Source organism: Triticum dicoccoides, chromosome 4B, assembly GCF_002162155.2.
Source record: "Triticum dicoccoides isolate Atlit2015 ecotype Zavitan chromosome 4B, WEW_v2.0, whole genome shotgun sequence".
Classification (NCBI taxonomy): domain Eukaryota; kingdom Viridiplantae; phylum Streptophyta; class Magnoliopsida; order Poales; family Poaceae; genus Triticum; species Triticum dicoccoides.
In genome coordinates, this window is record NC_041387.1 from 1,717,464 (window position 1) to 1,733,201 (window position 15,738).

General features: G+C 42.3%; 2 protein-coding genes across 6 annotated transcripts in view; both read left to right on the plus strand.

The window, feature by feature from the left end:
- The first annotated feature begins 1,803 nt into the window (after positions 1-1,803).
- Positions 1,804-6,260, plus strand: LOC119294461. Of its 2 annotated transcripts, none has more exons than XM_037572639.1 (7): positions 1,804-2,348; positions 2,432-2,553; positions 3,167-3,973; positions 4,095-4,314; positions 5,235-5,400; positions 5,540-5,642; positions 5,746-6,260. In XM_037572639.1, the coding sequence occupies exons 1-7, from the start codon at positions 1,887-1,889 to the stop codon at positions 5,861-5,863; spliced, it is 1,998 nt and encodes a 665-aa protein (XP_037428536.1). In that variant the 5' UTR covers positions 1,804-1,886; the 3' UTR covers positions 5,864-6,260. The 2 variants fall into 2 exon arrangements, with proteins under 2 accessions (XP_037428536.1, XP_037428535.1); XM_037572638.1 differs by having other exon boundaries at positions 1,807-2,348; positions 4,095-4,428.
- Positions 6,261-15,654: 9,394 nt separating this feature from the next.
- The window catches only part of LOC119294462 (protein HESO1-like), a 4,266-nt gene continuing 4,182 nt past the window's right edge, over positions 15,655-15,738 (plus strand). For all 4 annotated transcript variants that reach the window (XR_005143432.1, XM_037572641.1, XM_037572642.1 and 1 more), the window contains exon 1: positions 15,655-15,736. Coding sequence is in view for 3 of the 4 variants with exons in the window: in XM_037572641.1 (XP_037428538.1) it covers positions 15,662-15,736 (75 nt within the window). In the remaining variant the exon portion in view is untranslated. The remainder of the gene's footprint in view (positions 15,737-15,738) is intronic.

Consider the following 15,738-nt stretch of genomic DNA (forward strand, 5'->3'; position numbering starts at 1 on the left):
TCTTTTTCGTTAGAGGTCGGCCTCCAACTAGCGACTGCTTGCCTACACCACCACCATCTATGGCTGAAAATAGTTGATTAAGCAAAGTTGCTATTAAAGTATGCCAAATCCATGGCGTACACGAGGAGAAATAGTATTTGCAACTGTTGCATATAGTCCTTTCACTATATATACTTTCCCTTTTCGTGCGAGAACAATTCTTGCCCGCCGACGACGTAGATGCAATTTGCAACGGAAATGGTCTAGAATTGGTATAATATTAGTAATGTAGGAGAAATCTTTTATGCCGTTATTCATCGAATGACCAAACGTTCTTTTTCACGTGGATGCTTTGAACTCCGGTTGTGAGGTCTATGAAACACGTCATAGTTTTTTTCCATCCAGGATAGTGGGACCCAAACGTGAGTACACATTTTTCAGTAGTTTTATTCTAGGGAGCTACTCCCTCCGTTTCAAATTACTTTCGCACGTATGGATGTATTTTAGTTCTAGATACATCCATTTCAGCGACGAGTAATTTGAAATGGATGGAATATTTTTTTAGGGAGTAATAAACTGCTTGGCTAACTACCAACTAATTGCGCAAATGGTTTCTATTAAAAAAGGGTAATTGGTTTCTATTAGCAAAAAAAGAGTAATTGTTTCTCCCTTGCAATCTCGTCTATGAAGATGCCAATGTGAACAACCGGAGCAAACGATAATGCATTTTCAGAAGATATAAAAGGAAAACAATACTCTCTCCAATCTACAAAGTTGTACTAAATCCGTGACAAGTAATATTGAGGGAAGGGAGTAATTCATTCCGCAACGTTCAAGTTTCCCTCCGTAATTTTTCTTTTGAATAATCATTCCATATGCAAAGAAAAAAAGGGAAAAGGAAGACCATATGTTAAAACTATTGTCTTTTTTCTTGCCATTATCAAACTAATTACTGATGGCCTACATCACCACCATCTATGTATAAAAGTACTCCCTCCGTCCGAAAATACTCGTCGGAGAAATGGATGTATCTAGACGTATTTTAGTTCTAGATACATCCATTTTTATCAATTTCTCCGACAAGTATTTTCGGACGGAGGGAGTAGTTGAATAAGCAATGTTGCGAGTAAAGGTCAAATCCTTAGTGTACAAAAGGAGAAAAAAATATTGCAACTGTTGTATATAGTCCTTTCACTATACCTTTTCTTTTCTGATCAGAATAGTTCTTGCCCACCGATGATGTAAACGCAATTTGAAACAGAAATGCTTTATGATACAACAACAACAACAACAACAACATAGTAGTAGAAATCTTCTATGTCATTATACATCGAATTATCACCGTTTGATTCCACATGGATGCTTTGAACTCTGTTGTTCCGTTAAGCGAGACGGCGGGAGGAGGCCGTGAGGTCTACCAACACACCATATGTTCATCTTCTTGTGTGCTAGGATCCGGACATGAATGGAACTTTTTGTAGCTTTTGTTATAGTAGTTTCTAAAATGTAGTTTTGTAGCGGGGGGAGCTACCTACCAGGCAGCTAATCGAGTAATCGGTCCCTTCATCGCAGTCTTGTCGATGAAGATGTCAGTGTGGACACCCAGAGAAAACAATAAATGAATTTTGTTTCCGCGGACATAAATGGCAACCAATAATGGATTTTGCAATATTTTAGGTTTCCCTCCACATTGCCATTTCTTTTGAATGAAGCAGTATTGCATTGCATATACCAGGAAATGAAATGAAATGAAAAGGAGAGGGGAGAAAAATCGTGTCTTTTGTGCAGCTCCGTCCGTCCGTCCGTCCAACCAAAATCGTTGCTTGACTTGCTTCGACTCCACCTCCACCTCCGTTGGTTGCCCCCGTCCCCTCCGACCAAACCCCAATGCCTCGCCGCGGCCGGCGATGGCCGACGCCCCGCCGCCCGTGACCGCGCCGCGCCGACGCCCCCGCGGAGAGCCGTCGGAGCCCCGGAGCGAGAGCGACTGGGAGGAGGGATCCAGCAGCAGGGAGGGCTCCCCGGGCGCCGACAGCGCCGACGGAGACGCCGTGCGCCGCGCCGCGCGCCGCTGGAGCGACGACCGGCCCGCGCGGATCTCGGCCACGCCCGCCGACGCCGGCTGGTGGCTCGGCGAGATCGAGCGCGACCGGGTGCGCCTCGTCCGGGACTGGGTCCAGGTCCAGATGGAGGCCGACGGCGGCGACCCGCCGCATCCGCCCCCGTCCCCCGCCGCCGGCCCCCGGATCCGCGGCCGCCAGGCGAGGCTCGAGCTCGTCATGCGCCTCGCCGCCGACCGCCACGCCGAGCTCCAGCGCCTGTCCCTCCGCCGCGCCGTCTCCGGCTTCCCCCACCGCAACCGAATCCACGTGCGTCGCCGCATCAGCACACTGTTCCATTAGCTGTAGCACGATTGCTCATTTCTTACTAGAGATTTTTCTAACAACCGCAGGCGCTGCTCCGGGGAAGGTTTCTGCGGAACGGCGGCTTGCCGGAGGAGGAGAGGAGGCAGCCGTCGGTGGCCGCCAGGGAGCTCGGCCAGCTCCGGCAGCGCCACCCCGTCTCCGGCCTCAGGTCAGCAAGCTCCCTTCTTTATCCTTGCTGCTGCTGCTGCCCATGCTTAGTGGATAATAGCAATAGCATTCCATTTATTTTCCTGGAAAGGATTTATGCGAGCGGAATTATTGATTTTTGGACTACTAATGGATGCGTCATTGTCGGAACATCCTGATTCTGTTGCTTTGGTTGGAGGAGGTCCATCTTACATATGGAGTGCCCATGCCATGCATGATTCTTAGTGGTTAGTTGTACTGATGCTGATACCGCTACAGTTCGATCATTTTGTTTACGCCCGTTTTGCTGATATTTGTCTCAATCAACATATGATGGTCAGAGTAATCATGCTTATATGATGCCCAAATGAATGACAAGGTTCCAATAACAGAGCAATCGATGATGTTAAGCAAGCATTTAGTCGCTAAACTCACAAAATTTGTTTTTGTCCTGTTCCATGTTGAAATTAATGGTTACCTGGAGATACAATCTAAATGAAGTGCGTGAATCTTTTCTTCATCTGAAGTGAAATGCTGTAATCTCATACGCGAGTTGGGGACCGATTTAGCCGTTGCACTTATAATGGAGTACTTGCATGAACGTTTTACTGTGAACTAAAAGTGTTCCCCTTCAGATTGGAGAATCTCGTACGAGGTCAAGCAGCTAGCCGGTCGGATTCATCTTCAGCACAAACTGTTGAGCTCTCCACCATTGACCATTCTGAATCAAGCCGTACTGCTTCTTCTGAAGATACCCAGGACACACGTCAACAGGCAAACGATAGTGTTGGTCTTCAGCGAATTGGAGATACAGCAACAGGGTCAGATTATGGAAGCAATGCTCCTAGTATTGCCGAAGGATTGTCCGAACCTCATAGTCAGGAGGAGGGTTGGCAGGAAGATTTGGAGGTGGTGGATAGAAGAAGAGACTGGGATCAGTTTTCCCATGCTATTACTACTACTGGAGAGGGATCTGGCAGAAACTGGATTGAAATTGCGGACAGCAGTTCATCATCGTCTGATGAGAGGACAACAGAGGCCGGAGATCATCAAGGGGCCTCGTATCTTCTGGAAACAAGTGATGAGTCTACAATTAGTGATAATAATCTTCCTGAAGCACATGAAGAGCAGCTTGACAGTAACCATCTCCCCGAAGCGCTTGAAGGCAATAATCGTCTCCAAGAAGCGCGTGGAGAGTGGAACAGGGAGGGTAATGATACTGCAGAAGTGCGTGAAGAGTGGCACAGTGACGGTCATTTTCCAGAAGTAAATGAAGTGTGGCATGACGACGATGAATCCAATGGGAGTGCGCATAACTGGCATGACGATCATTCAGAGCAACCCGCTGACCAGGAGTCTACGCTTATCAGAAGAGTTAATACATTTACCCCTGGTGATGACGATAATGTGTACAGCACAGAACTAAGGGAGCTTCTAAGCAGGTTTTTCTTTCTTTCTTTCTTGTACCAAGAGAAGCTCAGCACCAAAAGCGACTTATTATTCAGTATGTACGTACGTAATCTAAATTAACGCTGATATATACATTGTTCAATAATTCTGCAGAAGGAGCGTTTCTAATCTTCTTGATAGCGCTTTCCGTGAAAACCTAGACCGGCTTATCCGGTCATACGTTGAACGGCAAGGCCGTGGTCCTCTCTCTTTGAATCTGCAAGGAACACCTGCGGTAGCAGCAGCAACCCCTGACCAGCAGGAGCAAGATCAAGAAGAGCAGCGGCATGGAGATGACGACGAGGAACAGCAACTTCTTCGTGATGCTGCAAATGTTAGGCCCCGCTTAGTGATTCCACCTCCACCTATGCCTCCTCGTCAACCACTTTGGCATTCGGAGTTGCATCATAACAACTGGATGAGACAGAACATAAACCGTTCCGATATCGTGAGCTATTCTCTTTGACATTCTTATTACTGCACACAGTTTTATTCATTTTTTAGATTGTTTTGCTTGCATCAAAAAATGTGGTAAAAGGGGGAAGTTCCTGTTAGATATTCCTATCAACCATCCCGAAGACCGATCTGTTAGGAAGAGGAGATATAATATATCAAACACCCCCCTTCACATCCGACGTGGATACAGAATGATCAACACCTCCCCTCATGCCTGACTTGGGCGGAGATAAATGATTGGGAGAAATGACTGAGACCCCTCAGGTCTGATACCATGTTAGATATCATTCCTATCAACCAACTATCCCAAAAGACCGATCTGTTAGGAAGAGGAGACACAACAATTCTAACAGTTCCCTCCCTTAACTGTATGTCATTTAGGTAGAAGTGAGGCAGGATGGGCGAGCTCACAGGCGTGCGCTCTAGCCAACCGAGCCTTGCTCGGTTCTCGTTTGCATTAATTTGGACTATTTTATTTGTTGGCATTTAAAAACGTGGTTAAAGGGGGAAGTTCCCTCCCTTGACTGTACATTTTGTTTAGGTAGAAATGAGGCACCTGCAGAGGCTGCGCCTTGGCCGCGGGTGGGCGAGTTTACAGGCATGCGCTCTAGCCAGTCGAGCACCACTCGATTGTTGTTTGCTTTAATTTGGACTATTTTGTTATAGATAATTGGATTTACAATAACTTTCCTTCTTTGTAAGATTGATGGGAGAACATGTTTAAGTTTTTTTAGGGAAGTTTTGCAGGCCATATATCAAAAGCTAAAGGCATATGTTTCTTCTGGTTTGCTTCTGCAGGAATGGGAGGCTATTAATGATTTGAGGGCTGATATGGCTAGACTTCAGCAAGGTATGGGTCATATGCAAAGGATGTTGGAAGCTTGCATGGATATGCAGCTTGAGTTACAACGTTCTGTGAGGCAGGAAGTTTCCGCGGCCTTGAATCGCTTCATCGGGGAGCAAGGTTAGTAACTCCTGTTTTCCTTATGGTGGATCCTATGCTAATTTACTAATTTAGAAAGGAAGACATGGCCTGGGCATGCTGGGTCTGCTCTTATACTTAAACGGCGCTTGTACCCTGAATGGTGTATTTGGTGTCTCAGGGGAACCCAAGGAGACCATTGACGATGGATCGAAATGGATGAATGTGAGGAAAGGCACTTGCTGTGTATGCTGTGATACTCCGATCGACTCTCTTCTGTACAGGTTGATTTCCTATCCATTATTATTAGGGCGCAAGCTGTTGAAACATATGATTGCTTATTATTATCCAAGTAGTTCTGAGCATGATTTTTCGTGGGTGGCGCAGATGTGGGCACATGTGCACGTGCTCGAAATGCGCGAACGAGTTGGTTCGAAGCGGAGGGAAGTGTCCGCTGTGCCGCGCACCCATTATTGAGGTGATCCGAGCTTACTTCATCATGTAACTAGATGGTACGTAGAATATACAAGGAGGAAAGGAAGAAGAAAGGCGATGGAAGCTTTCTCTTGCAGCAAAGGATAATATAACCTGGACTATGATATGATGATGATGATGATGATTGATTGATTGTTCAATTTTGGACACATTGGTTGGTTGGTGTGTGGGTGTGTGTATAATCCTTGGTCTCGCCAATGTGTCGGTTTCCCCCCCTCCTCTGATGTAGTGTAAGTATATGTGTTTCTTGGGTGGTCTTCACTGATTTATTCATGGGTTTTTTCTTCTTCTTCTTACAAACAATGTTGACCTGGTGAGATTGCTCAGCACTCTCGAAACAATGATGCCTTACATAACATCGTCCTAATAATCGTGCTGAGATGAAATGAAATTCATATTTGGATGAAGGACACCCGTGCATTGTCAGGAAAGGTTCATCGCTGAATTTTGTACCACTCAATAACAAGAGGTTTGCAAGATTGGAATTTGGAAACCATGTGGATGTTTTTGTATGTTGTACCTTGCACTCAATTTCGAAGGAAAATTTCAGTCGAGGGCCAATGGAAAAGTTTCTTTGTTTACTTTACAACCATAATATGTGCCAGGTATTCTAGGAAAGTTTCGGTGTCACTGCACATTTTTGTGTTTCTAGTTGCTCCGTATGATTCAAAATGCCATGGAAATTGTATGCTCCATTTCTCTCTCTCTATTTCTATGTTTTTAGAATCGTGTGAACCAAAGGATGTCGTGACTCATGAGATGGCAAATTTAAAATGAGGCTGTTTGAGATGGTGAATTGAAATGATTTGCGGTTGTGTAGTGTAAGATCAAGTCCAACCGGTGCCCTATCCCAGTCTTCAAATTTAAGACCCGAGGACTATGACCAAAACCACAATTCAGACATGTGTTTTTAGCTTTGATAATTTGGATGGAGAAGAGCGCCGCCCTATAAATCGCGCTTGGATTGCTAGGATAAATGCGATTAATCACTTGTCTGAATGTTTTGTACGACTCAATAATAGGAGGTGGCATTACAATTCCCCTTGTAGCGCAAGGTATTTCATGGGAGGATCTGTTTACTTTGTTTGATTTGCAGAATTGGAAATTTCAAAGGGTGAATTTCTGTGAGAAGCACAATATGCACCCAATCTTACAGGTGGTCCTTGCAATTATCAAATACAATTCTCTCTCGAAACGAGAGGCCATAGTCTGTGCACTCTACATATATATGCATCATCCATGGTAGATAAATTAGTAATGCACTTATTGTGCTGGTTCAGATTAAGGACATAATATCTGTGCAAAATAAATAAATGCTCAAGAGAAACCAGTGTTGATGAACTGAGCTGAACACGGTAGCAAAATCAGTAATCTGAAACTTAGGCTCTTTTTTTTATACAAAGGAAAAACTGCAGTTTGGCCAATACTGTAGTATTAAAACAACAACAACCAAACAGCTTATTGTAAATAAAACTATGGTAATTTTAAAAACTGTAGTATTCTCAAAAAACTTAGAAAATACTTTGCTATGAAACAGGGCATTACATGCACCTGTCTGCTAGTCACAACCCAGTACATGCTGCATCCAAAGGAGCAACTTGTTGCTCGGAATTAGAGTCAAAGTAAGATTCAGATCCTTCACCCTGAAACTTTCAGACAACTAATAGCGGACAGCCGGACACCGAAGGGAGCACTCCACTTTTTTTTCAGCTTTTTTTATTTATTTTTTCTTGGTTTTTGTGATTCTTTACCTTTTTTATCTCACGTGAAGCACACAGTGTGAAAAAAAAAACAATTCAGCTTCTGAAAGTGAAAAGCTCTTTCATGGAAAAGCATAATTGTGCTCCAGCATGAAGCACATATGTGCGTCCCACAACCGTGCTTCACGCCAAGCACAACTGTGCTTCGTGGAAAGTGAAAAAGCACATACATGCTTCCAAGAAAAGTGAAAAGCATAGATGTCCTTCCGTTTTTTTTTTGTTTTTGTTTTTGGGTTCTGATTTTTTTTCTCATCATTTTCTATATCCATTTTCCCACTTTTCCATTTTTTTTATTTCCGACTGTTTAAAAAAATCATTCAAGCCTATTAACATGAGATCTAATTTCGAAGATCTTGACCCAAGAAATGCAAAGGTAAAAAAGGTTCGTGATTTGGACACATGGTGTCAAGTGAAAAAAATGTTTAAAAAAAAAGAATGAATGAAAAAAAACACAAAACTCCTAGCTTGGAACAAGCGTCACCCATGAAGTGCGCCATTGTCCCAGAAGAGAAGGTGAAAGTGACCTTTGTAAGAGGTACCCTCAAACCAGTGATTTCGTTTATTGGGCTAATATATACATTACATACATTTGGGTGTTAGTCATCCGTGGGAACTCTATAGATATCGGGGAGGCCCGTTGGGCTACTGAGCGAGAGTTGACAAGAGATGGGTCACAATTCTAGGCTGTTGGAACAAAATATGATGGAAGAGTAAGGCGGAGGCGGAGTTGTGTGCAATGTCTCGTAGAAGAAAGAAATCTTATTGTAGAACCACAGACTTTGAAGGCGATTGCAATCAGAGAAACACTAGATCTCTCAGATGATCTCTATGAAAGGAGGATACATGTGGCCTCGGACTGCAAGGCAGTGGTGGAAGATTTGCATAAGGGGACGTCATCCGTTTATGGAGCGATTATACAGGAGATAGTACGACACTCCTTGGATTTTGATTTTTGTAATTTTAGCCATGAATTTAGGAGCTCGAACTTCGAAGCTCACAACTTAGCGAAGTATGCTTTATCTCTCCAGGGGTGGCCGCCATGTTTGGTTTGGACTGCCTGGAGACCTTACTTTCGTCCTGTAAACATTGTGACGGATTAATAAAAACTTCGTGAGGTTGTCTCAAAAAAAAAAATCTTATAGTTCAGAGAAATCAACCCGTACTCTAGTTTCCACCATTATTTTTATTGGATTTCCACCACTATATCGTTACCCGGAGTTAATTTTTAATGAACCACGAGGTATTTTTATTCCAGATATTGTGTCAATCCCTACCGCTAAAGTGACCGGTGGCAGAATGTATATCCTACCACTTGAGGTGGCGGCGATAGCGAAAATCCTAGACGCACGGATAGTACGGGCGTTTCACGGGATCAACAACGCTAATTAATCTCTCCCTTTCTGATTTTCAGTGGGGGTGGGCCCGCTTCTCTCCTAATCTCCAATCAAAAAGCTCCATCTAATCATAGTCCATTGAGTTTGTAAAAACTATCCTGTGTGTGTAGCATCGCTCGCGGCGATAGACCCCTGAAGGGGTAAGCGGGTGGGCCACCCAGCACACCAGGCACATTCTTCTTCTCCAGGACCAACAAAGAGGCTCGTCTCTCTCCCTCTCCCAAGTAAAATTCATCTCAAATTCTTACTAAATCTCTGGGGGTTTCCTCGATCTGGCCTCCCCTATGTTAGTAGAGTTAATCTCCCTCGATTTCTCCAAAAAGAAAATCCTTTTAATCCTCATATTTTGTATGCATTACTTAGCACTAGGTGAAACTCTAGCTTCTTTTTATTTTTTGAAACTCAATGCATTGCATTAAACAGTGTGTGAAGCGCAGTCGCTCGCCACCAGAGCAGATACACACGGATCACATTCATCAGATACAAAGTCAGGCACACTGGCCATAAGCGTCCCCTTCGCAGCCAAAGCATGCGCTACTTGATTACGTATTCTGGGGCAGTGCTCAATCTTATACCCCATGAACTGGCTACGAATAAAAGTTCTGAGCTGATCAAATACAACCCCCAAACAGGAGAAATTGATACACTCCTCTTCAAGTGCTTCCTTCAGTAGTAGTGCATCAGTTTCCAACACAACCTTCAGAACTCCCAACTCCGACGCCAGTCTAAGCCCAGCTTCAGCGACAAGCACCTCAGAGTGCAAAGAACTTTGAATGTCTGGAAGAAAACCTGCAACGCAAGATACCACCTCTCCATCATGGTTTCGAAGCACAGTGCCCCACCCGCCATTCAAATTTGTCGCCTTGAAAGAGCCATCAACATTTATTTTAATCCATTCCTTCGCTGGTGGTGTCCAACGCTTCACAGGTATCACCGCCTTGCTTTTCATTTCCGCCTGCATCTTGCAAAATCCAGAGGTTTGGTGCTTTATAATCCATGCTAGCTCCTCACATTGTCTCCCTTTTCCTCCCTCTCCGCGGGTATTGCGCTCGCACCACCAATTCCACATAAGAGTGGCAATAAGAGTTTGCTTCTCAGCCGTGAGAGGCGTTAGTTTGTCCATCATCGCCAAAGTCGTACTCTAGTCCTTGAGCAACGCTCTCTCCTCCTCCAGTCCACATTCTCTCCAGATCACTTTGACTTGTTTGCATTTGAACAGAAGGTGGCCCCATCTTCTCCATTCATTTGGCAGACAGGGCACCGCACGGAAACATCCATACCTCTTCGGGCCAAGTTTACACAAAAGGCTGTAGAATTGTGAGCCAATCTCCATAAAAAGTGTTTTATCTTGCCGGGCACTTCAATTTTTCATGTTTTCTTCCTTGGCGAAAGCATTTTTGAGGCTTCAGTTGTGGATGCGACCCCCCCCCTTGGTCCCTCTAGGTTTCTGATATTTAATATGGACTCAATATGAGACTTGACCGAGAATTTACCCTTGTTGTCAAAATGCCATGCAGGAAGATCCTCGAGGTAAATCATATGGACCCAACTCTAGCTTCTTGTTGAATCTCTAGTTCGATGTGATTGCCTATTGTGTTTTAGGTGGTAATGGTCGACCTTGTATGAAAGAATCCTCTGCATCCATTGAATTGAATTTGCGATTGATTTGTTTTGTTGAGTCTAACATAGGAATAGTTTTTTGTATGAGTTGCAAATTGCTTTCGCGTATGTATTTATTATTTTGTAATGGCAAAGTTGAGGTCATGGAGAAATATGAGATTGACTTGTCCGTTTTATTGAGGCCTAGACAATTAGGAGACAAAGATTTGGAATGTGTTGCTCCTAAAATTTTATACTAATTTTTTTTACTTTCTCACAACTAAATAAATATATGGCAGTTGCTTATTGATACATATTTTTATAAGGAAATGTATTACCATTATTATTGTTGTTGGTTTAAATAATATTTGTTGTTAAGATACATGTTACTTGACTCGTACTATGGCACATGCTATCTACTACAACTAAATAATGTTTTTCATTAAAAATGCTCCACACTAGAAATATATTTTTTCTTCATAGTAATTGTAACTTGGGGTGTTGAAGTAAATCATTATTTACCTAAATCTTCACAAATTTTAGAAATGAATTAATGTCATGCAATGTCTTATAACATGTTTATATTTAGTTGTCGTCTAGGGCGTATGGGTCTCACAATACAAATATCCTGGCAAAGATTATCAAGAGTAGGCACAAGAATATTACTCAACAAATAGTTAAGCCTTTGTGGATTCAAAATGTGCTTTATTAGTTTGTCATCGACAGCCGCAGAGCCAGAAATCAGAGACCAAGGGACATATACCACACAAGTAACAATTCCTTTTTTATTTCTTATATAAAAGAAAAACGGATACAGAAACCGGAACCCTTCATCTCATTCTTCAACTTCAAGGACAATGACAAATACCAAATCTCCAACCGCGGCAAATTATGGCTGACTTTCGTCTAGACCCAGAGAGGTATTGGGTAGCTACCTCCCTCGCAGCCACCCAAAATTTAACATGGCTCTCTAAGAAAAATTATGGTTGTTGCAAATATAAAACCTTTACAAATATGATTGCTGGAAATATAGCCATTCAAAAGTATAGTTGTTTGCGACACAATGATTAAATATAAAGATACTAGCAATTACAAAGATCGACGGTAGGATTTTGGGTGCTAGAGGAGGAGGCGCGAGGCGAGTAGTAGGTAAAGATCGATGACTGCATTTTTTTATTTGATGCATGGTAAGGATCTGTAAGCTTACTATATATTCTCATGTATGTCTAGACTAGAATAATATATGACCGTTGTGCTGTGCATCCATTATTGAGGTGATTCGAACTTACTTCATGATGTAACTAGATGGTAGAGTATACAAGGAGGAAAGGAAGGAGACAGAAGATGAAAGCCTTCTCTTGCAGCATGACAACATATATAACCTAGACGGTCATGATTGTTCGATTTATTTTGACACATTGGTTGGTTGGTTGGTGTGTGTATAATCCTTGGTCTCACCAATGTGTCAGTTTCCCCCTTCCTCTGATGTAGTGTAAGTATATGTGTTTCTTGGGTGATCTTCATCGATCTATTCATGGGTTTTTCTTCTTACAAAAAAAGTTTGCCTGATGAGATTGCTCAGCACTCTCAAATAATGATGCCTTACAAATTGCTCAGCCCTCTCAAATAATGATGCATTACATAACATCATCCTAATAATCGTAGTGAGGTGAAATGAAATTCATATTTGGATGGAGAAGAGCATCGTCCTATAATCGCGCTTTGTCGGGATGAATAAGATTCTTCGTTGTACGACTTAACAATAAGATGTGGCATTACATTTTCACAGGAGGATCTATTTACTTGTTTTTTTTCTTGTAAAATTGGAAACCATTTGGATCTTTTTATATGTTCTACCCTGCAAGTGTTTTCGAAGGAGAAGTTCTGTTGAGGACAAACATAAAACCTAATCTTCCGGGTGGTGTCATATATGGTGCTTAATTGAAATTTTCCTTTGTGTTTTGTGGCAACTGTAATATGATATGCGCCTATTATTCAAGGAAAGTTTTGGTGTCATGTATACATTTCCATGATTTTTGTTCTTTGTATGATTCAAAATCTCATGGCGTTGGAATGATCCATTTCTATTTCTGTGTTTTCCAAAGTCGTGTGAGCCAAGATGTCGTTGGATTATGAATTAAAAGGAGGCCATTTGAGAGAGATGATTTTAAAAGTCCAAGAGGCAGGGGTCCTCTCCCATTCTTCAATTTTTAAACCCAATAATCCTGCTCGCTATGACCAAAATCAGACAGCTCCAACCGCTACCCAATCCTGTTTTGCAAAAAGATGGACTCGCCGAATCTCCTCCGCTGCTCGGCTTTCATCTAGACTTCAAATATAACAGCCACAGTTTCTCACATGAATCCCACAAGAATTTGACGAGTCCGTTGCAGCTTTTGAGACGACTCAAATTTGGTAGTACTTCAAGAATTTGAGAAGTCAAATTTGAAGAGTTGGTTGGACACCTCACATATATAATAAGACTCCTCTTAGGCTTCTGATTTTTCTTTTTATCATCTTCTACCTCTGCCAAGCGGGCCCCACCCATTGGTGACTGACAGGCAGTAAAGGGGAAAAAAAAGCAAGGCCCCATTTTGACTTCCAGCATGTGAGTGGAGTGGTGAGCCGTGGCGACCCCTGCCGCCGCCATTCTCCGACGCTTCTTCCTACTCCGACCCCGACGGGTTCGTATTCTTGCACGTTGGTTGGTTGGTTGGTGTATGTGTATACAAAATCCTTGGTCTCACCAATGTGTCAGTCCCCCCACCCCCCTTCTCCGATGTAGTGTAAGTATATGTGTTTCTTGGGTGGTCTTCACTGATTTATTCATGAGTTTCTTCTTCTTACAAACAAATTTACCTGGTGAGATTGCTCAACCCTCTCTCAAAACAATGATGCATTGCATAACATTGTCCTAATAATCATATTGAGATGAAATGAAATTCATATTTAGGTGGAGAAAGCATCGTCCTATAATCACGCTTTGCCAGGATGAATAAGATTCTTCGTTGTACGGCTCAGTAATAATTTTCACAGGAGGATATATTACTTGTTTTTTTAGGAAAAATGGAAAGTATTTGGATCATTTTTATATGTTCTACTTTGCACGTGTTTTCGAAGGAAAATTTTTGCCGAGGACCAACGTAAAAGTTCCTTTTCTGTGACAACCACAATATGCACCTAATCTTCGTGGTGTCATATATGGTCCTTAATTGAAATTTTCCTTTGTGTTTTGTGGCAACTGTAATATGCAGCTATTATTCAAGGAAAGTCTTGGTGTCATGTATAAATTTTCATGATTTTAGTTCCTACATATGATTCAAAATGTCGTGGTGCTTGAATATACCATTCTATTTCTGTGTTTTTCAAATTGTACGAGCCAAAGATGTGTTTGGATTATAAATTAAGAGGAGGCCGTTCGAGACAATTTTAAATGATTTGCAAATGTGTAGTAAAAGAGCAGGTCCAAGCGGCGTCCTCTCCCACTTTTCAACAGTTAAACCCAATCCTGCTCTAACCGCTATGACCAAAATCACGGCTCCAAGTGCTACCCAATCCCGCTTTGCAAAAAGACGGACTTGCCGGATCTCCTCCGCCACTCGGCTTCCATCTAGACCTTAAAAGATTCTTCAAAAAAACCGACCCCATTGGATGCCTCCTTCGCGTGGCCGCCCGAAACTCACCCCAACTCTCTTCTAGGCAAAGATCATCGACCCTGGACTTTTTCCTGGTCGCATGGTCAGAGTCTAGAGGCCACCATATGCACAATTACTCTTCTTATGCATATATAGACCAGACAAAATATAGCTGTTGCAAAATATGACCGTTAAAAATTTAGCCGTTGATATAACAGTGGTTTGAAAATATAGCAACTAAGTTATAGGAATCCATAAAAAATAGACGTCGATAACTGCCACACGTGTGGTGGGAAAGGAGACGCACCACACGTCTCTAATGCAAATAGATTGTCACTTCATCGCATGCATGCATGCGAGAATCATTTCGGATTTTTAGTTTTTAAAATGTTTTATCTCTTAAATGAAAAATTCAATTGAAGATCCGTTTTCACCATTAAATCTCTCGCGACGAGATCTTCAAAACTAGATCTCATATTGATATATTTCGGCGATTTTTTTGGTTAAAAGTTGCCATGTCTATTGCATATGAATTGCCACGATATTTACATTGAAGTTGCCATGATATGTTTCAACTATTTTCTTTTACATTTAAAAGTAAATTTTAACATATTATAAAACGAAGAATTAAGAAACTAGACTTGCCATGCACCATAAATTAAAATTGCCATGATACATGCACTTAAAATTGTCATGGTTCAATAAAAAAAATATTTTGATGGTTAAAGTACTGGAATTGGCATCATAAAAAAACTAAAATTGCCATGATCTATAAACTAAAATTGCCACATGGCAACTTTAGTTTAAGCACTATGGCAACTATAGTGTAAGCAACATGGCAACTTCTAGGCAAAAAAAAAAAAATCATCGAAACATATCAACATGGGGGTTAGTTTTGAAGATCTCGTTGAGGCTGATTTAATGGTGAAGACAGATTTTTAGTTTGCTTTTTTATTTAGTAGATAAAACATTTTTAAGCCGAAAACCAAAAAAACTTCTGCTGATGTCATCTATTCATACGTGGCAAAATGAGTGGTGATGGAGGCGTGTGGGTGATCTATAAATGCCCACACGTGTGGGCGTTAGTTTTTCCATAAAAAGTTGACGAGTCCGTTGCATGTTTTGAGACGACTCGAACTTGAGAAGTCAAATTAGAAGAGTTGGTTGGACACCTCGCGGCTATAATAACTCCTCTCCGGCCTCTGATTTTACTCCCTTCGTAAACTAATATAAGAGCGTTTAGATTAGTAGTGATCTAAACACTCTTATATTAGTTTATAGAGGGAGTACCTTTTATTATCATCTCCTGCCTCTGCCAGGCGGGCCCCACTCCTCGGTGACTGACGGGCAGTAAAAAAAGGAAAAAAAAAAAAGCAAAGGCCCCAGCTTCACTTCCAGCAGACGAGTGGAGTGGCGAGCCATGGCGACTCCTGCCGCCGCTTCGCCGCCGCCGCCGCCACCATTCTCCGACGCATCCGAGGCGACCTCCTACTCCGA